This window comes from Crocodylus porosus, unplaced genomic scaffold (genome assembly GCF_001723895.1).
Source record: "Crocodylus porosus isolate Cpor-Errol unplaced genomic scaffold, CroPor_comp1, whole genome shotgun sequence".
NCBI lineage: Eukaryota > Metazoa > Chordata > Crocodylia > Crocodylidae > Crocodylus > Crocodylus porosus.
In genome coordinates, this window is record NW_017728886.1 from 33,915,692 (window position 1) to 33,938,114 (window position 22,423).

Genomic DNA, 22,423 nt, shown 5'->3' on the forward strand with positions numbered 1-22,423 from the left:
AGTGCTCCAATCAGTTAGAGTTTCATCCCATTTTTATTTACCAGCAGTTTTAGCCTTACTTTCCTTGCTCTTTGAAGCAGGCAGAGGATTTTTGGCCATAATCCTTCTGCTGCTGGTTTGCCTTTGCCACTGAAGCTAGAAAGCAGGAAAACAATTCTAACCATCAAGTGTTGAAGTGATGCTGTAGCCGTGAATGTCCAGGAGTTATGCAAGAATTTCTTAGTGTTATCTTTTATTGGACAAACGCTCTACTTAAGATAGAGTTTGACAAGCTTTTGAATGCAAGACTTGATTTGTCAGGTCTGAACAGTGAAAGCTGCTCAGTGGTGAGACCTCTCATGGTTCAGACCTGACAAAGGATGTCTTGCATTCGACAACGTTTCTAACTCTATCCCAACTATACAGCTGGTCCAATAAAAGATATCACTCTAAAAAAAGTCTTGCCTCTAACTATAAAGCTAGTGAAAGACTGTCAGAGGCTACCAAGGGATGCTGTGGAATCTCATTCAATGAAAGTTTTTAATAACAGATTAGACAAACATCTGTCAAGGGTAGGCTAGGTATATTGGATGGATACATGATGGATGATGGCAATGGAATAGACGATCTCTAGAGATCTGAGTCTACAATTCTATGAGTTTATGGAACCATTTGTTTTTGTTATTGTTTACTAATGTCACATATGTACAAAATTGCATCATTTGAATGACTGCTTGCTTCCTCAACTTGGTACTTTTCTGTTTGGGAGCCCTAACATAGTAATTGTTCAAAAAGAAATCATTATATGGGACTCCGTATGCAGAACATTTACCATTAGGATTTTTTTTCTCTACAATCACAAAAAGTCTTCATTTGCACATTGTCTGTTTTTTCTACTTTACACTTATGCTTTTGCTTTCCTGTGAATGTTGGGGGTTTTTTAAATTGTATTTTTATTGCATTATTTTTTTATTTTAAACCAAGTAGTAAACCATCTGTATTTCTGATCCACTTACACCCTATTCTAGATGAGAACTTGTTCAATAACTTTGCAGATTTCTTATGGTAGAGTTATTTTGAACACTCAGAACATTGCATTAATGATGGAATGCCTTCTTTTTCTATTACTATTCTGTTATGAACCAGTTAATCTTTTAAGATTTGACAATCTTATAAATTGGCTGTCTCTTGATTTAGCAATATAGTAAACCTACTGGTGGATCAAAAATACTTTTGGAACATTTTAAGAGTCTATACCAATGAAAAACAGAAGCCCTAAATTCCCAGTGGGATTCACCACTGGATTTTACCTTGGATGGCTGCTTCTCAAAGCAATAACATTTTTATACACATGTATTGGGTTGTTTTTAGAAGGTTTCCTCTGATTCTGGAACAAGTGGATTCCAGTTGACTACAGCACCTGGCTTTACAAATGGTGGTTCTAAGAAAATTCAGCCAAGTAAAAAAACAAAACAAAACGGAACAACAACAAAAAAGGGGGGGGGGGGGCGAGTCTTAGACAGACATTCTTAGGACAGCTTTTCTGTAAAACATGTGGCTGATAACAACTACATTGTTGGCATGGTGCATTAGAAGAATTATATCTTTATTCATTGTGGGTAACTTGCCTAACTCACTTGAGACTTTTATTGTTCCTAAGTAAAAGCCATTTCAAACTCATGCTGATAAGGCCTTTGTAACCACATAATCACATATTCCAGCATTAGGCACTACATACAATTTTTCTAACAATGGGTGCCAAAACCCCAGCATTCATGGGCACCACTTCCACATGAAATTGAAGTGCTTGCTTGATGGAAGGAAATACATTGGTAACAATTTAGATTCATTTTTCTAAGACCACAATGAAGGATAAGCTGGAAATGGTAGTTCCTAAAATATCAGATTTGCATGTCCTGATTTTATTGGCCAGTTAAAGATTCAGAGAACAGGTAAAACAGCTTTGTTACTATTGGTGACTATGACCAAACTACTTCCCCATGTCTCCCTTCTCATATATATGCACAATCCTGATGGAAAGGAATCTACCAAAGATCACATAAGTCCGTAAGACTCAGCCTACTCAGCGTGAACCCACGACTGGGAAATATTACTGGGTTTTAATGTGCAGTAGTCTATTTTACTGCACATTAAAGTGGCACGTAAAAAAAGTGCTAATACACTAATGCACAGTAAAATAGGACTGCACATTAAGTATCATTGTGACGGGAGAAGTGCAGGGTGAGGCGAAAGCCCTAGGAGCCAAAAATAATCTGTATGTACCACAGCTAAAAGAAAGATCCCAGCTGGAGCAGGGAGCATCCCATTGCATTTCCACAGTGAGTACTCCTTCCAGATTGGTGGCAGGACCATGAGGAGAGGTACTTCTGGCCTTGGAAAGGTGCAGCTGGGGAGAGATCTCAGCATCTGGAAAGAGGGGATGCAGGAGGACTCTAGTCCAGGCCATCCCAGGACAATCCATGGGCTAAGAGTGCAAGGCAGCTAGCCCAGTAAGTCAGAGTACCACCAACGAAAGGACAGAAACTCAGGTACTGGGAACCAGTATGGTCCAACCAGATGAGAACTCAAGCATCAAGGACTGAAGCAGGTATCAAAGCCGATGAGTTGCTGCACTGGCTTGGTGTGGGGAGCACGGTTTTTCCAGTGCCAAGGGCAGGACTTCCCCATTGCTAAGGCAGAGAGATCACCCTTCAGCCAAACAGTTTGTGAATCATGGAATTCATTTGCATGGTTTGATGTTTCTCTTCAGACCTCAGGTTTTTTGTTTGTGTGCTTTGAGGTAACTGGGCCCAGGCTCACCACTGGTAGGGGTAGTGGTGCCAGCCAGTAAGGCTGAATTGATTTAAACCGATTAACTCTGCAACCCCTAATAAATTGATTTAAGTTAACTGACTCATGGATCCCACTGAATTGATTTACATGGATCTCTAATGAATTTATTTTAGTTGAATTGATTTTCAGACTTCTAACAAATTAATAGTGACTGAGCAAAATCTCAATGTGTATAAATGCCAAGCCTACCTGAATTTATGGACCAGCAGTGAATTAATGTTGGAAGGAGTTCTCCTCCTGAAGTTAGGCCTGGTACAGGTTCCCCAGAGTTTGAAGTCTACACATTGTTTTATATTACCTAGCTTGGACAGCTACGAGAGTAGTCATTCTAATTGCTATATGAAGGTGATTTACTTCCAACATCACATCCCATGGCACAACACAAAGACCCAGACATATAATATACAGGAAGCGGTAAAGGGGGGGGGGGTGTAAAGGGAGGCAGAGCTCCATGAAGAAAATCCTTTGAAGGACAGGCCAGAACCCATCAGCCAGCTCCCAACCTTAAAATATTAGAAGATGTGGTGGGAGATAGCATAACACCGGAGATGGGTGGTGGCAGCGCTGACCTGCATCCTGGTGATGCACTCCAGTAAGATGGTGGGCAGGAGAGGGCCAAGGCCATAGTGTACCTAACCCCTACAATCACGTAAAGTGTGCACTTGTGCTACTATTCATTAGGGCAGTCTAATATAGGTTAGGTTACTACCTCACATTGGAGGTACTAAATTTAATGCACATTGGGAAACGTGCATTAATGCACATGTAGACGCACCCAGTAAGAGCAACACTGAACCCAGGCCAATTTAAAAGGAAATGAGAAACAATCAATAATTATTTCAGAATAGCATAGACTTACCTTAACTGTTGTACAACAATCTGATGATGGACATAGCACAACCCTCACTTACAGTTCCTTAACATCCTTATGTTACCAAAAGCAGATGAAAATACACATATTTTTGCATGCTTTTGGAACTATAAATATTTTTGTATCCTTTTTAAAATACAGGAGCTGCCATACTGGATAAAATCTGTGGTCTTCAGTATATTGTCTCGTCTCTGACTACAGATGTTCAGAGGAAAATGCAACAAACTGCAGTGAGCAGATACGGTCTATGGCACTTCCTGGATGAGCAGCCTACTTTTAACAAAGAATAGCTCATCTCTGGCTGCAGACTTGAACCTGGGATGTCAGTATAGCTATTTACCTTGGAATGCCATATTACAGCTCTTCCAAAAGACTGGTCAAGGCTGACCTGAAGCCTCCTGCAGGGTATAACCCTCCATCAGCTCTCTGGTCACTGGAGTGTCCAGCTGGGATTAGTTAACAATCCACTTCCCACATACAAACCCTTGAACATGAAGCCTCTGGATAATACAGCTCTATCTGACTCTGAATTGCTCTGCTGCTCCTTCCGGCTTGCTCCTAGATTCTGCTCTAGATTTCATCTACTGGGTACTTGACTTTGCTCACTATTAATCTGGCTCTCTGTCTACTCCCCCAGTGCCCTTGACGCTGTGTTTTCTGACACCATTTTCTGGTTTACCTCCTGGTTCCCTGATCACCTGACCAGATTGTCTCCTGGATTCTGCTCAATCAATCTTGAGCTGGGTCAGCACCTTAATCCCTGAGTAGCCCCAGACCTCGCCACCCATGTCTTGATGAGAAAATAAGCCCAGAAATATGAGGTACAACCTCTGAAATTTTTTCCTTCCTGAGTATTTCATTTTATAACACAAGGCATTCTTATTAAACACCTAAAATCCTGAACTTCTTTGATTCCTGCTAATTTCTAATTCCCCATGACATTCTGTGGCAGTGAACTCTAGCCTCACCATGTGAGCAAATAGTTATTTTTAAAGGGTCAGTACGATAGTCCATTAAAACATCAAAAGTATGTCTATGCATGTATTAAGTATACTTCTTGGTGTACTGTGATAGTGACTTAATTTTCTTTTAAAGTCTACTGCTTAACTATTTTAACTACAGTATTGCATTTTCAAATAAATTGATTCTGAAGAAGGTTTCTTGATCACATAATAATACAGAACATGCTTTTTTATTGTCAGGTAGCTGTTCTGGAAATACAGTGGAAATAAAGTTCTCTCCCTGGTTTAGATCCACTAGCTGCCTTTCTTTTGGCTGAAGTCCTTTATTTGTAGAATTCAGTTTCACAGTACTATCTCTGTGCCTCGGACAGAACAGACTACCATCACTTCATAACCCTCGGGCTAGCAAGATGTGATTATCAGAAACCTCACTGAAATCTGTTAATAAACATAAGACATGGGGCAAATATAAATCACCAGAGGTTGCATTTCCTGTACCCCTTGTAACTGTGTTAAAGATGCAGCAATGGATACCACCTCAGAAGTGCTCAGTTATTGGTCAGGTCCAGTAAGAGAAAAAGAGCCTACTAGGGACTGGACACTAGCTAACACAAGTCTGCACTTGGCAATGAAGAAAAAAGCAAGACATACAGCAAAGCAAGTGACGGAAAGTCACTGGTCAGCAGGTATGGAAACTTAATGTAACCATATATAAAAGGAACAGTTTGCCCCATGTTGGGTAGGATCTGAAACCACAAAGCCACAAACCAAAAAATCACCCCAATAACTTCTCTTGCCAGTCCTGGGAGTATGGGAAGAATGGAGGAGACAAGCTGGGCTGCAAAGCATAGCTCTAGTCCCCACATCTATCTGCCTGCACAGACCATGCAGCTAGGAACATGGAAGGGCAGCAACAGTAGCAGTTTCTGAACTGGGTAGGCAGAGGACATCAGATAGTGGAAGGAGAACATTTACCTCCTTACATAGAGACTAGGTGATTCACAGCATCTTTAATGGGCTCTCACAGCACTCCAGTTGATAATCAGTGTGCTAATAATAAAACATACCAACCATTTTGCCTCCTAGTCATGAATTAAGTAACTTCGTTGATGCAGAAGTGAAAGACAATAGCACATAGAATCCCGAACCAGTGTTATCATTTCTGTGCTTCCTTGTTGAGGCAAACACAATAATCTCTCATCAAGACCAGCTGGAACTGGCAACTGATTTAGTCCCATCTGCTAAACTAACAAGTGAGACCTATGCAAAGCCTTTACTAGCAAATCCTGAAATGGTAGTTTACCTCAGATCTATCTTCCACCTATGCAAAAATAGTGAAAGCTGTTGTGTAGAAAGAGTACAGACATTTAACTATGACAGATTTAAACCACAGCATGCTCGGAGTGTATTTAATGGCTTGGAGGTAAAAATCAGTCTGCAGTGTTGTCGTTAACATTATTAACCACGTTCAGGTGTTCAGGAAGTAGACATCCATCAAGCAGGATTCCTGTACATATTAACATTGTCTTTCCTCCAATCTCAGGATAAATGCTGTAGTTTTTCCACAATCACTAAGAAAGGAAGCTATAGGACACTGTTGAATGCCGAGTAGGAGTTTGGCTACTGTGTAAGAACATCTCAGGTCTCTACCATTTCCATCATAAGGGTTAGTAATGGAGTTGCACCACTGGTAACAATCTGCAATTGTAGCCAAAGCCTAGGAGCAGTAGGGATTATGACAGGAATGACTCATCCTTTTCCTGATGAAACACTAGTAAGATCATAGGTAGGGACCTGCTTAATTCATGGTGGCTGCCTGCCAATTTCGCAGGCAAAAAGAGGGACTCTGTCAGTCATTTTGTAGGGCCCCTGAGCCAATCAGAGGCATGGGGGCCCAGTGAACCCACCCCTCACTGCTGATTGCCTACAAGCGCTGCCTGTCATGTGTCCCTGCCACTCACCACTGCTTGGCTGCAAGGGCAGTCTGTCACGCAACCCCACCCCTTACTACCAATTGGCGAGGGTTTGGGCCACATGACAGGCTGCCCTCACAGCCAAAATCAGTGGTTAGGGGCACCAGCCATCTTACTGGCAGCTCTTAGAGTGGGCAGCCCTTCCCTCTCTTCTTCCCCACCTGGGTGGGGAACCTGCTCTTGTAAAATTGTCCAATCAGCTTTTGTAGATTTCTAGGGATGGAGATTTCACAACTTCTTTAGGTAGCCTGTTCCAAGGATTGACCAACCCCACTGTCAGAAAGTTCTTCCTGAACTCCAACCTAAATTTCCCCGGCTGAAGCTTGAGACCATTACTCCTAGTCTTGTTCCCTACAGCCAGAGGGAAGACCTGTCTCCATCCTGTCTATAACTTCCTATCAGGTATGCAAAGACTATTACCAAATCCCTCCGTTTTTTCTTCCAAGACTCTTCCCAGGGGGAGATCTCTTCCCAGACCCTAGTTCTTCCAGCCTTTCCTCACAGGTATTGCATTCTAGGCCCCTAATCATTTTTGCTGCTCTGCACTATATTCTTTTCGATACGTCCACAACCTTCTTGAATTGTGGATTCCAAAACTGGACATAGGACTCCAGGTGAGGCCTCCCCAGTGCTGAACAGAGTGGAAGAGTCACTTCCCTTGATTTGTAAATGACACACCTGTTAATTCAACCCAGTCTACTTCTTTGCAACAAAGACACACTGTTGGCTTATACTCAGCTTATGGTCTACTGGATGCCAGGTCCTTCTCTGAAGTACTGCAGCCTAACCAGTCATTTTTCAGTTTGTACTTGCACATACAATTATTCCACCCCAAAGGCAGGGCTTTGCACATGTCCTTGCTGAATCTCCCCTGACATAATGAAAACATGGGCCACTATCAATCAGTCATTCTGGATCCTATTCCCACCCTCCAGTCTCTCTGCAACTCCACCCAACTTGGCATCATCCATGAATTTGCTAAATATGCACCCAAACCCATTTTCCAAATAATTCATGAAGATATTTAACAATACCAAACCCAGGACAGACCCCTGAGGAACCCCATTTGATACCTCCTCCCATTAGGAGCCATTAACGATTACTTGCTGAGTATGATGATCCAGCCAATTATGTATCTACCTTACAAACTAGATGAAAGTATTGTATTTTCCTAGCTTGTTAATAAGAATGATAATGTTGTGAGACCAGGTTGTCACAGGAGCACTTGGGTGCCCTGTTCCTATGTAGGAATAAGGGCTGCTGAAGCTCCTTGAGACAGCACAGGTGTTGGTTGCTGGAGCAGCCAGGCTGGTCACATGACCAGAAGGGGGCAGGGCTGGGCCTTTATAAACAGCCCAGGCCAAAGCCTAGCAGTAGTTCCCTTCTGGCAGCCTGAGGTGCACGAGCTCTGTGGGAGAGCCAAGCAGAGCAGAGACGAGTGGTGCAGCCTGAGCACAAGGGGCTGCATCATGGCGAGGGTGGAGAGAACCCTGACGGGGAGGTCTTTGCAAGAGAGCCAGGTGGGCCTAGATCCTATATTATAGCCAGGAGGCTTATTGTTGTGTTGCAGCCAATTGGCTTATGGTTGTTTAGTTATTGTTATAACGGAGGACCGGGTGAGGCTGTAGGGGTGGAGGAGGCCTCATCAGGAGCTCCCCAGGGAGGTGGGGTGCTCCCAGTGCCAGAGAGGGGTGCTGTATTGCGGGGCGTCTAGACCACAGCCCCAGAAGGGGAGAACAGATTGAGGAGCCCAGGGAGGGCACGTTTAGTGAGAGGAAGCCCAGCATGGGCATAGGTAGAAGCCCTAGTGGGGCAGGACCCAGAGAAAGGGGCCAAGGGGGCCAGGTAAGGCTAGGGCCACCTGAGCCCCAATTAGAAAGAGTCCCTGAGGGGCTCCACAGTGGTGGGGACCCAGGTGCCCACAAGGGCACCATAGTAGGGGTGTACTACCCCAGCCCTGACAAGGTGCACAGCGCTGGTGAGGGCACTGTGGTTTGGGGTGCAATACCCCAGCCCTGAGAAGGGGCAAAGAGAATTTTGAGGGCCAGGCATGGCTAAGGTCACCTGAGCTCCACTTGCAAGGAGTACCTGCAAGCAGCCCAAGGGGCTCGTGTTAGGCCCAAGTGGGGGGGCACACAGGAAGAGAAGCCCAGGGTAGGGTACTACTATAGAGAAGAGCCCGGAGAGGGCGAGTCTGTGGAGGGACAGGCCCCAGTGGGGGCACCGTCTGCATGTGGAGAGGCCCCAGGAGGGGGGCGGATATAATTAATAGGCCCGAGTGGGCTAGCGGATAGAGGGGCGCCAGTTGCGTGACAAGCCCAGGGGCACCAGTGAAGGGGCGCATACAAGAAACTGACCAGATAACGTCTGGTACATCTGTGAGGCTTGGGGCGTGCTAAAAGGGGAGGTTGGAGGCACGTATAGCCCATAAGGCTGGGGTGCACCAGATTAGTACATCCAGGATAGGGGACAAGATATACTTAGCAGTGTGTCAAAGGGGACAATAAGGCAGCCTCCATTATAAAACTATATAACACCAAGATGTGGCGGGGGAGATAGAGGGTGCTGAATCGCCTACTTGGCACGGTAGGGGGTGCTAGAGAGATCACGGCCGCTCCTAGGTCCCCATGCCGTGACACAGGTCAAAAGCCTTACTAAAGTCAAGGTATATCACATCCACTGTTCTCCATGTATCCATAGAGTGTGTCACCTTATCACAGAGGGAAATCATGTTGGTCAGGCAGGACTTGCTCTTTGTCAATCCATGCTGGCTCTCCTGATTACCTTATTCTTTTTTACCTTATTCTTCACAACAGATTCCTTAAGGACCTGCTCAATGATTTTTCCAGGTACTGAGGTCAAATTCACTGGTCTGTAGTTTCTCCTTCCCTTTCTTAAAGATGAATACTATATTTGTCTTTTTACAGCCATCCAGTACCTCATCTGACCCCCCTGAGTTCTCAAAGAGGAGCCAGTGGCTCTGAAATTACCTCAGTCAATTCCTTCAGTACCTTGGGTATATCCCATCTGGCCCTGCCTACTTGAAAGCATCTAGCTTCATGAATCTCTTAAGAGTTGCAGGAGAGTGGAGTGAGAAGGTGACATACTGTTACTCATCTTTACCAAGGCAATATTTTAAAGACTGGTACTGATTACCATGACAAAGGGCCATCTCAAGGCCGGTCCAATCGCTGGCCTGCCCACCTATCTAGGGAAGTCCACCCACCTGACTCTCGTGCCACGCATTTTCTGGAACTTAATAGTTGTTCACAGGCAGGAGGCTGCCCATTTACTGCCCCCCCCCCCCATGCCAAGGGTGTACTACATAGCTCCAAACCATCCCTACACTGTGTCCCATGCCTCACAGTTGGCATCTGATCAGCTGAGTCCTTTCCAGGGCCAAACTCTGCCCCTATGCTGGGCCTCTTTCATAACCCATAACTGGGTCCCATTCACACTGCAGCTTTTACTGGCTTATACACACTCACCCCACCACAATCCACATGCACTCTACCCTACTCTATATGGCACTTCAGGGTTCTTGTCCCTATTCCATACAGCCCTTCAGGCTTCCTCACTCTTGGTCCTGGCCCCTAACAGACCTTCAGGCCACCAAAATCAGGCCCTACACTGTGACATAAGTCATCAGGCCTACTGTCCAAAATTCTGGGCAGACTCCAGCCCCTGGCCATCTCTGGCCTCAGGTGTCCAAAACTTAGCCTATGGCCGAGTCAAGCCTTAGGTGTCTGTCGACATGCTTGGACCCCAAACCTGTCCCTTCTACAGGGTAAGGCAACAGGTCACAGGGGCTGAGGCTTTCCAGCACCCTATATTCACCGTTCACTAGGGAGGCATAGGTGTGGCATTTCCTGAAGACTGCCTCTTCACAGGCAGCCCCACCACACCATTCAACCACAGCAAGGAGTAGTTTCAGGTCTTACCTAGGACCAGGAACCTCCTTCATCCTGAGCTCTAGATGTTCTGGGAGCTGCAGTCTGTAGGCTGAGTTATGTTCCTCTGCCTCCCTAGATGCAAGTGGGCTTATACTGAGGCTGCCCACCCCTCCACCAGTTCAGTCATGTAACTGGGCCAAACCACACCTGCTGACAACTCAGAGCCTGCCTAAAACCTCATAAAGTGGCAGGCACAACCTGTGCTCTGCTATAACTACATTTCATTAATCTGCACCTAGTTTTAAGGGCCAAAAAACATGGTGGCAGTAAAGACAGTTAGCTGTACATTAATATCAATACCTAGAAAAAAAAAAAGGACAGTTTTGTTAAAGACAGCTCTAGTTTAACTGACACAATATTGCTTGAATCTACTGACTGCAATTTTACTGTAATTTAAATCAAGTTGTCAACACTGGAGAGAAAAGCAAAGTCATCATTCAGTAGTCCATCATGTTTATTACCATCATGAAGGAGTATACAACATAGCGTATCCAATTATCTCTATACTTTTCTTTAAAATCCTGTTCTTCAAATGTGCAAAAACATCATTTTGCCAGTAATACAATAATTAGTTAATAGGTGGCCCACAAGTGGATTATCTAGACCAAACTTCCTGAAGTGCTTTTTCTTATCTGAATGCTTATTCATACATTCTTTGCTCTACCTTTTTCCCTCTGATTGCTCTACTCTACTTTAGTTCTCTGTCACTTCATAGTCTTACACTTCATGACAAACTGCATGCAGTGCTGCATAAAATTCTGTAGCTTGTAAAGCAGTGATTCTCAATCAGGATCCCAGGGCACCTAGGAGTCCTGCAAGATACTTTAAAGGGTGCCAAGAGATGTTGGGAAATAAGCCGGGTGTGAGGAGATATACACAGGTTCAGGCTTGTTCCTGCCTGGCCATTTTTCTGTGCCCATTATCTGGACTCTCTGCAAGGAGGGAAGCACTGTAATAAATGAGTTTTTGAAGTGGGATACTGCTCAATGTACAAAATATTATGAAGGAGTATCTTGAGTCTAAATCAGGGTGGAAAAAAAAATATTCATTTGTTTAAAAAAAATAAAAACATGGACTTTATTTAAAATCAGATTTTTTATTTAATTATATTTTGTATTTGTTAAAATGCTTTAAAAATAAATGTATATTAAAATAGTTTAAATTTAAGATATGTTAAAGCTTAAAGATATCATCATGGAATAGGGATTATAATTTCTAATTATATACTATTTGAAACAATATATTCATGTAATCTTTTCAGAAGGTTTATAAATAGGTCACAACTATGACCTATGAACTATAACAGGGGCCCAATCTTATGGGGTTCCCAGAGGCTCCTGTAAAGATTAGTAAAGATGAAAGAAAACCACTCTACCCAACAGAACTCGGTGCTCAGTCTAGAAAAGGGGTGGACAAAATATGGCCCGCAGGCCACATCTGGCCCATCAGTTGATTGGATCCGGCCAACAGGCAGGCACCCACCAATTCATTCTAACCAGCCTTGCCCACAGCTGCCCCTGCTGCACTGTGCCTGGGGCTGAGTCCTGCCTGAGGCAGAGTGTGCTTGGCTTCCAGCCTCCCCTACCGGTAGGAACAGCTTTGGGCAGCAGGTAGGGAGGAGAAGCTGCAGCTTTGAAGGGAGTGGGGCTCTGCCCGCAACTCACTCTGATCTTGCTTATGCAGGGCAAGGGAGTGTGTGTGGATGCAGGGGTGGGGTGGGGTGGGTCATGAAGGAGCTTGGATGCTCACAATGTCCTGACAGGCAGACAGGAAGGGAGAACAGCAGCAGGAGCAGCATGCACTTGGTGCAGCCCCCCTGGGTAGGCAGGTGAGAGAGAAGCAACAGCAGTAGAAGTCAGTGCAGGCTTGGCTGCAGCCCTGCCACAGAGGTGTGGGACTGAGACTAAAAGAACCAGACTCAGCTCCCTGCCCCCCATCCCCTCACAGGGGCTTCTGTTGCTGCTGGCAGCAGCAGCTGCTGCTTTCTTGCCCTTTGCAGCACACTGCAAGCCATGCAGGCAGCACTGATCCCCTTCCCTGTCTCCCAACCTGTAGATGGGCTTGGATCAACCATATTGCAAAGAGCAGGTGGGGAGGGGATCCCCCACACGTGCACACCCAACCCACCCACACATTTCATTCCCTTCCATGCCCACACACCCCACCAACGCCCACAGATACCCCAACACACCCCACACCTCAAACACACACACACCTCCCCACACATGCACTCATGCCCCCTCACATACCCCACCCCCTCATCGTACTTGCATACACAGCCAAGAGTCCCATACACATCTTTGTGATACCCCAAACACACCCACATGCATGCACCCAGAAGTCCCACACATCAACCACACCCACCCATAATACCCCACACCCCCCACTCCTCCTATGCCTCCACACTGCACCTGCACCATACCCCTTATCCCTCCACACACAATATACAAGCAAACTGCCCCCAACCCCAAAAGGAGTACTTTCTAGGCAAGGGGAAAGACTCCTAGTAGCAAAGGTCAGGGGTTAGGGGGCAGGACTTCCAGTCACAAGATGGTGGCCAGGGGGTGGGGCACCTGCCAAGAGGAAGGGGCTACCCTTGCGGCCCTCAATGCCTCACCAGAACTCATTAAGCGGCCCTCCACCCGAAATAATTGCCTGCCTCTAATCTAGAAGATCATCTCTGTGATGCTCAGTTTCAGTTCTCAAACTGGATTTGTCTCTAGAGACCATAGGCAGACAAGGTTCTTTGGGTAGATGTCATCTCTTTTATTAGATCAACTAAATAGTTGAAAAACTTTGCAAGCTTTCAGGCACAAACACCCTTTTTCAGGCATACGGAAAGTCTGATGTCTCCAGATATAACATGCTTGTTAACAGCAATACATGGAGATGAGAGAAAACAGCTGTGATTACCCACCCATCAGCCCTACTGTCACTCTGCAAGTTTGTGTACATACAGTCAAGCACTTACTCTAAAATGCAAAGTTTCAAGAAGTTAAGTGAATAAGGGATATCAAATAACAAGAATGCACTTTTTATAGAAAGCAATGACTAAATCAAGGCTTCCTGGCTAGTGGTTTAAATCATGATTTAAATTGATTTGATTTAAATCAAATCGACCCTGAGTCTAATGAAGGGTTTCTTCCTAAAAAAGGTTAAGAACCACTGTTGTAGAGCTAACCCAACCCTAACTCTGTATTAATGTGACAAATTTTATTCAACAGTCATTTTAAATAGCTATTTCTAAAAATAACTTTCATGTGTCAGGGGGAATCTGGGATCTATATCTGAAGATATAAATATAAAGATATATATTACTCAAGAAAAAAAATCACTCTCACTGGAAGTTTTCCTGAATACCTCCTTCATTTTTGGTTACCGGGACTAGGAGGAACATTTACAGGACAGTAAAAAGTTGAAGGTGGGAGAAGCACATCTTCCTCAAGTGTCCACAAGAGTTGCTCCATGACAGAAGGATGATGGCCAAGGATCTGTGATCCCACAACAAGGATAATGAAGGAGTTAGGATATAGAATTGACTGGGGAGTAGCACCACACTAGCAGCCTCAAAGCCTGCAGAGAATTCATTCTATCCCAGATTCTAAAAAAACCCAGTGGATATAATATAGACAATTTACTTAGATTTCATACTGGGGTAAGGATTAACATCAATGGGAGTAATATAGTGGATTCAGCACCTTCCCTGGCACTGAAATAAAAATACTAAGTGGAAATAGAAAACAGAGAAATCCATGCAGATATTCAACATGAGCAAACAGCTTTTGGTCCTGCTCCTCATCTCATTTCTGTTGATAAGGAACAGACAACTCTGCTAAGCAAGATCAGATTGCTTATCTGTATCATTTTTTATGTCCTTGAAAGCAGAAGAAAAACAAACACCAGCCCCTACTCATTCTTCTCGCCTCCCATGCCAACATACACTCCAAAAGGTATGCCTCAAAGCACATAAGCTGGAGTGTTTTAGTTCTTAGACAAGAAGTACTGTGAATGACCTACTATATCAAACAACTATCGCTCCCATAGACACTTGCAACAGTCTCTTCCTTCCCTTTTTTACAATCTTGCCAGAGTCAAGAAAAAGTTATTATTTGAAGATATTGAAATATGATAACTGACTTTGTAACAACATTGGTCAAATATCATTAAGTTGCCAAATAATATTGTAATATTAATTGAAAACCTGTTTAAACAAAGTCAACAGAAGCAGCTATAGAGAACGAGGAAATAGTGAAGAATGCCACAAAACAAGTACATTTAAAAGGGATTAAACCAAGCATTCCCTCTGCCCGCCCCTAACAGCAAGCAAACATCATGGCAGGGAAAAATTCTTAACTGAACTCCAGTGCTCACCACATATATCCAATGAGTTAAAGATTTCTGACTTTTAACAAGGATCTTCCTTCTGGCTTTCTAAGACTAGGATGATCTTTCTCAGGCTGATTACAAGCTTGGGCAACAGCTACAAATATTCAGAGTTGACATATGTTCCCAAGTTGAGTGGTATGTTCTATGGTTTGTGTTCTAAGGGAAGTCAGGACTGGGCTCTAGGGTTGTGCACAGTAACTAATGAATTGAGAAGTTCAGCATGGTTACATCTTGCATTATGGGTGGATCTAGGATTTTGAAAAGTGGGGTACTGGTGGGGTGGGGTGTCATCACATATAAACACGCTACTCATTTCTCTCTAGCTGATAAGAAAGTAAAAGCTGTACTAATGTGCTAAGGGGCCAGAGCAATGCCATATTTTCCCATATACAAGACAACCCTGAATGCAAAACAACCCCCAATAATTCAATTCTACACGTGGACAATTTATAAATTTATTATAATTTCCCCATGTGAAGAATCTAATTATTTGAGAATCATCTTAAACATTTCCCTTCCCACTACTGCAGCTGGTGGGAGGAGAAGTGATGGGGAGCAGTAATGGGTCAGGCAGTGAGGGGCAAGTGAAAGGAGGAAGGCAGTGTGGAGGTGTTGGGGGCAGACAGTGGAGAGGCAGATAGCTTGCTCTCTGCTATCTCCCTCCCTCACTGACCCCCATATTGTGCCTCCCCTCTCTCCTGCAGCCTCAGGCCATCCCGATTCCCCCTTCCACTCTGCTTCTGCCCCTGGCAAACTCAGGTCCCTGGCCCCCCTACCCCTCTACCCCAGCCCCTTACCTTTGTTCCATGCCAGCAGGCTCCGTCCTTGGAGCATGGCTCCAGCCTGGCTTCATAGCAGCGGCCCAGAGCTGGCATTGCTGCTACAAGGCCAGGCTGGAGCTATGCTTCATGCCTCGGACTGTGTAGGGATGGAGCCTGTTGGCATGGAACAAAGGTAAGGAGGAGTATGGCAGAGTGGGAGAGAGGGAAAAGCAGGATGGGGAGGAGACTGGGGGCTGTACGGGAGGAATGGTGGGGTGTGCAGAGGCAGTGGGGGTGGAGATGGAGTGGGGCTGAAGCCACAGCAGCTGCCTACATACCTTTTTCCTCCCAGTCCCTGCTGCCTTGTTCTCAATTGTAAAGCAGGGCGATTTTACCCCCCCATGTTAAAAGGGGTGAAAACCTCATCTTCTAACTGAGTAAATACAGTATTTTTCAGTTCAAGATTGAGGGAAAAACAAATATAACTTCACTGGAGTGTGCATTCATTTGCTGTATCATCTCTTTTGTATAGAAAAGTACAACAAACTAGGCAAAATTATCATAAAAAACTTGTTGTTTCTTTAGTTCTGTGGTCATTAGAATTAAATGGGTAAATCTTTAAAAATCCAGCCTTCTTGAGCATTTTGATAGTGCATCCAATGCTTCACTGACTGTTATTTCCACACCCAAGTTGAAGATAAAAAGTTTCCACACCTGAATTAATGCTTTTACTGGAGATAAAAACCAGTCTGAAGGGTTATGAAATAGGAGCTATATAGAAGAGAATAGATAGCAGAACTGCAGAAAAAGGATTCCTTGACTAATGGAACATCAAGACCATTAATGGCCAAGACCTTGTGTAGCCTACATGTGGCCTACACCTTGTGAACCAGAACCTGAACCCTGAACCCGCAGCATGTTCTGCAAGTATACTAGGAGCTCTTAAAAAAAAAAAAAAAACAACAAAGCAAAAAACAATGTTCAGTCTGGAAGGTGACTGATTATTCCTCATCCATTGTGATAAACCTTGCACAATGAAAATAGGGCAGTCAGATTTGTCAGACGCTTGTTGACAAAACTGTACTACACTGCCTTACCACAACTTCTCCAGATGGTGAACCCCCACTCCCCTACAATTAAAAACAAAAAAAAAAGTCACATAATTCCTCTCCTGCTCTGGTTTTTCTCCCTCTGTAGCTACAGCCCAATCTCCACAACTATTGCTACTGTTCCAGCTCAGAAGGAAACAAAAAAGGAAACCAGAAGAATACCTAAACAGAAAACTGTAAATGCTATTTGTTTCTTTGCTGAAAAGTTTTTATATCAGTTTTATTAAAAGTGGCTGGAGGTTTTTAACCACAACACTTTATGTACAATGCAACATTTTCTAAATAAGTTCTAGAGTCTCTCTCTTGACATATGAAAGAAAAAAAAAAGGACATCTGAAACAGCTTCAAAAAACTCTTGAAAAATTACTCACAGTAAATGGGTAGAAAGCCACTTACCCCCAGTTGCCACAGTAATTTCACGCAGGAAATGGCCATAAAATGGAAAATCGAAGGACAGATTCACTCTCTGTAAGGAAGAGCACCGGAAAAGCAAATCAATGAAGTGTAGAATTGTGACACAAAAAATGAAGAGCTATCTACTTCATAAGGTGATTTGCCCATTGACTGCTGCCTTCAATGTTTGTTTTTGTTTGGTCTTTTACTTAAGATAAGAAACGCTATTCTGGGTCAGACCAATGGTCTATCTAACCCAATATCCTGCCTCTGACAGTGGCAAGTATTATATACCAATTTAGATATTTTCTCTCAAGAGCATGTCTCAAAGGATCCATCTTCTGTCATTCACTCCCTGGCATTTAATTTTCATTGGTTTAGGAATCTCAGAGGAAACAACCCTGACTGCTTTATTCAACAACTCCCAATGGGCCTGATCTCCCGAATGCAATAACTTTTTGAACCTGGCTAAACTATCCATATGTGTAACTTCCTCCTCTTGTTTAACTCCCCTGTTAATTTTAATAGGTCCTGCCCAGTTCTTTATTTTGGGAGCTGGTGAATAACAGTTTCCTATTCACTTTATCCCTGCCCGTCATGATTTTATAAACCTCGATCATATATATCCCTCCTGAATCCTCCTTTCCAAACTGAAGTCCTAGCCTTTTTAGTCTCTCCTGCACTCCTGATCATGTGTGCTGTCCTTCTCTGTACCTTTTCTAGTTCTACTTCATTCTTTTCTGAGATATGGAGAACAAAACTGCATACAGTATTTAAGATGTGGGCACACCATGCATTTATACAGTGGCATATTCTTAATGATGCCCAACAAGCTACTAGATTTTTTGGTTGCTGCTGCACACTTTTTTAGAGAAAAAGTGTCTTTGGTGAGAGACCTTGTCAAAATCTTTTGAAAAAATCCAAATAATCCCAGTGATTTACAGTTTGTTAATTTATTAATTAGTTGTAAAACCACCTTTATTGTTACTTCAATTTGATTTAATCCTTTTAAAAATAATTGATTCACTGTAGGAATCTCCCCAGTAATAGGAAAGATGAATGCAAGTAATTAATTTGGCTTTCCTGCTGTGGCATTCTTGAATACCCCTTCTACACTGTTGTGATCCAATGACCCCATCCACTCTCTCTCTGACTTTCCAATTCCGAGGGCCCCTCAGACATTCATGTAAAAGGTGATGGGATCCAATGTGCGATCCATACAACCATGTCTCCTGCAATACATCACATGCATGGCAGGAGTCCTGACTGTGGAGTCCAGCATCAGAACCAGTCATGCCTTACTGGTGGCGCAAGGGGTGGGGCCCGAGATCACAATCACAGCGAGTATCAAGTCCCTGGAGCTGCAAGTCCAGCTGCTGATGGGATTCACAGCCATGGCAATGTGCCCATGCACTGCCATGGCTGGGAACCCCACAGCTGGACAGGACTCCCGGTCACGATGGCTCCCCACACATTATCATGGCTGCCTCAGCTTGGAGTCCCAGCAGATGCAGGATTTGCACTGTGGTACTTTGCAGGGTGCTCTCATGACTGGGATCACTGTTTTCTTGAACAACTAGTCCTGGAACCCACACGTTCAAACTGAAATAAACTGGACAGAAACCAGCGATAAAGTTGTTATACATTTTCCAACGCTAACTTTATACTTGGATAGACCTTTTTTGCCTTCCATTTTCTGAGCAAATCCTTTTTTGCCAGCGATAGCTTTAACTTTTTGAATCATGCAGGGGGGAGAGGTTTGTACTGCTTGGTACCCTTTATGATTTACAGTATACAATCTTCCTGAGCCTCTACTATGTTTTTTTAAGCATCTTGCAAATTGCCAATATGATTATTATTTTCTTGATGTTCCTTTTGAACTTTTTCCTAACTAGTTTCCTAATTTTTGTATAATTTCTCCTTCTGAAGTTAAATTTTAGTGTGATAGATTTTTCTTGGCTTAATCCCCTCCTATAAGAGGTTTCATGTGCTTATATTATATTCATTATTATAAGAACAATTCGCCTACATATACCTCCTGAATCAGGTCCTGTGTGTTACTCAGGTGTAAAATTAGACATGCTTCCTCTTGTGGGTTCCAGAAAACAGTCAGCTATTTTATCTAGAAACGTTCCTCTTTGCATCTCACTTCAATTAAGTATTTTTCCAGTTTATGTAAAAATAACTGAAGTCTTTTATTATTACAAACAGCCCCCAGACAGATAGTTCCATTTGACAATGAGTAGTCGAAGTGGCTTGGGTGAAATTTCCACTAAGTTGGAATTGACTTTCTTGAAGGAAAAAAAATGTAGCAAAGATAAAATGGTATCTGCATATTATCAAATGCACTGACGATATTTAAAATCAAGATATTTATTCTCGCAGGAGAGGATTGTATTATACATCTATCACAGATTTTTAATAACTTATTTGGCATGAAATTAATAATCACTGAAGATTTACAGTGACTTTAAATTAGATTTTCTTTCCTCTTAAATGCAAGGCATAATTTTGAAGAAATTTATTAGCACAGGGTTTTTTGTTTGTTTGTTTACAACTAATAACAAAAACCATTTTCATTTTGCTAATTGTACTAAGTTCTAATGGTCTTTTATGCTTATGCATGTGTCTAATATATAACTGAACAAAACAAATGAGTTTAAACAAAGTTTTTTTCGATAAGCATTTTATTTGTTGACTAACAAGAATTAATGTATGCAATTTGTTTACAGTGTGTATATTTTCTATCAAATATTATTTTCAATTACATGGTTAACAGACCAATTTTTCTGAATGAACTTGTCTCAGAAGTGTGTTAAAGGATTCACAGTAAAATCATTACCTCCTCCAGAACTGAGGCAGAAAGAAATGCTCTGCAAACAAAAAGAGCGCTAAAGTAAAACATTCTACACTTTAAATAGGAATTGTGATCCATGTAACCATTTCTTCTCTTTGTTTCTTTGCCTTTTCACAGACCTAAAAGTAGATATACCACTTTTGCTTAAAATTCACTAGAGTCAGTTCCAACCAGATCAAAAATGTATGTGTTCAGCTCATTCACAATACTTTTACAATATTAGACAGCTTTGACAAATAACGATACCCCCTCAGGAATCTAGCAGGCTTTTGAAGTACTGAACTAAAATTGCATATAATTTTAAAATCTGTGGTATGTAAAAGGCCTGATCCAGTGCCCTTTCAAGTCAATTATAAAGCTACCATTGACTTCAATTTTGCAGTGATCCACTACATTTTGAAACTGTAATAACTGTTTAATATAGGTGACTATTTAAATCTTGATATTGTAAAAAAAGGACCAAAGAAGTTTCTCAGGGCTGTTTTTGAAAAAAAAAGGTGTATATTAAGGATAATCCCAGTGAAAGCCAATTCTCATTTTTCCTGCTGGAATGCTCAGATCAAATTTTGCTCTATTTAGCAGCTCTACAGGAGAGAGACTATGTATAACAGACAGGATGTGTGCTCACAAAGGAAATTTTGCGTGCACTAAAAGTCAGTTAGGAGATGCCTAACCTACCTATTCTGGCATTAAAATACAAATGGAATTTAATTTTAGTAGGAAAAAAAATGGTGAGGAGATATTTCAGATAGGAAGATATAGGCCATTTGATTCAAGTTTAGGAGAGAGAATAAAATAAAAAAAATAAAAAAATAAATTAGTGGATTTTTTTCATGCTTCCAACACAATTCACTTAATAAAATTCACTAGCCACTGATAATATTGTTCAGAAGATCTACATACTTCATAGCACAACTACCTTGCTCCTTATCCCTAAAAACATGAGCAAGGCGGCCAACAGGAGACTTAAAAAGCTTTAGGAGTATACCAGCAGCACCAACTTACCTTTAGGTTAAACCAACATTTGGCCTAATACTTCATCTTATTTTTCAGGATGGAGAAAAGATAAGAGCATAATTCTCAGCACTCCCATTATGAGACATATAGAAAATATAGACTGCCATTATGTCAGATACTGGTTTCGCAATTCATCAGTTTTAGCTACAGTCTCACTAAGCAGTACTGATGTAGGTCTTGCAATAGAGTCTCATAGATACAGCTGTTTTAATAGCTGTAAAACTTGATAGTGACATTGTCAATGACCACTGCCTCTTCTCTCATTACTATTTTTTCCTCATCAATTCTCCCAGGTTCTAATTTTCCAAAAGTTCTATTTTTCATAAAGAAATTAATGTAAAGAATTTTCTGCTACCCTATGGAACAAGAGGACCAAAGAGAACAACAAAATGCCTAAACCCTCAAATATCAGCACTAATTCATTATGAAATAATAAAGAGACCTGAGGCTAGACTATCTTGCATTCAAGAGCTTGTCTAACATTTTCCCCAATGACATAGTTGGTCCCAAAAAAGTCATCACCCTTTTTTTCCTCAAAATAATAAAAGCAATTTTAAAAAGGAGGACAAAAACAACATCAGAACATCTCAAATCAATAAATGGGGGGGATATAGAGAGACAAAATTATTCATTCACCAAAATAGATGGCAAATTTTGAGATTTTCTTGCTGCAAATCTAAGGAAAATTAAATGACCAAATCATAGGTTTACAAGTTCTCCTTGAACTCCAAATAGTTTACAAGGGGATACAACAACATTCGACTTCTCGCACCCATTCAGAATCCCCAAATGATAAAAACCAATTGAACAGTAAGGTTTTGATAAAATCTGACTCCTAATATTTTGGATCCTTAGGAAATCCTCAGAATCTAAATTACTAAAGACTAAATCCACATTGGCAAATTAAGCATCTAACTGGGAACTCAGGTTGAATCAAAGTACCTAAATTTCAAGAAGCAATCCAGAATATCACTTCTCCAGATGCTAAAAGATTTAGTAGGTACTTGAATTCATTTAAGGCCTAGGTATAAAATGCATCATCCCTAGGACTAGGGACAGAAGTTACATGTAAACCATTTTAAGTGATCAGAAATTGGCTTAACCTGTAACAGAACGCAAGTTCAGTGCACATAAACCAGTTTTAAAATAGCCAAAATTGGTTTAAGATAAACGTGGCTGAATGTAGTATCATACTTAACTGATTTGGGTCAAGCCGGTTTACATAACTTCTGTCCCAGACTCCTTCCTGATGTAAGTTAAATCAGTCCCCCAGTATCCCTGATGCTTTGCAGCTGGGAGGGAGGGGCGG

At 42.4% G+C, this 22,423-nt stretch overlaps 1 protein-coding gene across 1 annotated transcript in view; it reads right to left on the reverse strand.

Annotated features, from left to right (window-relative positions):
• The window catches only part of PLXDC2 (plexin domain containing 2), a 318,579-nt gene that overhangs the window by 184,235 nt on the left and 111,921 nt on the right, over positions 1-22,423 (reverse strand). Inside the window, exon 4 of the mRNA XM_019532329.1 lies at positions 17,244-17,313. Within this exon, the coding sequence (XP_019387874.1) occupies positions 17,244-17,313 (70 nt within the window). The remainder of the gene's footprint in view (positions 1-17,243; positions 17,314-22,423) is intronic.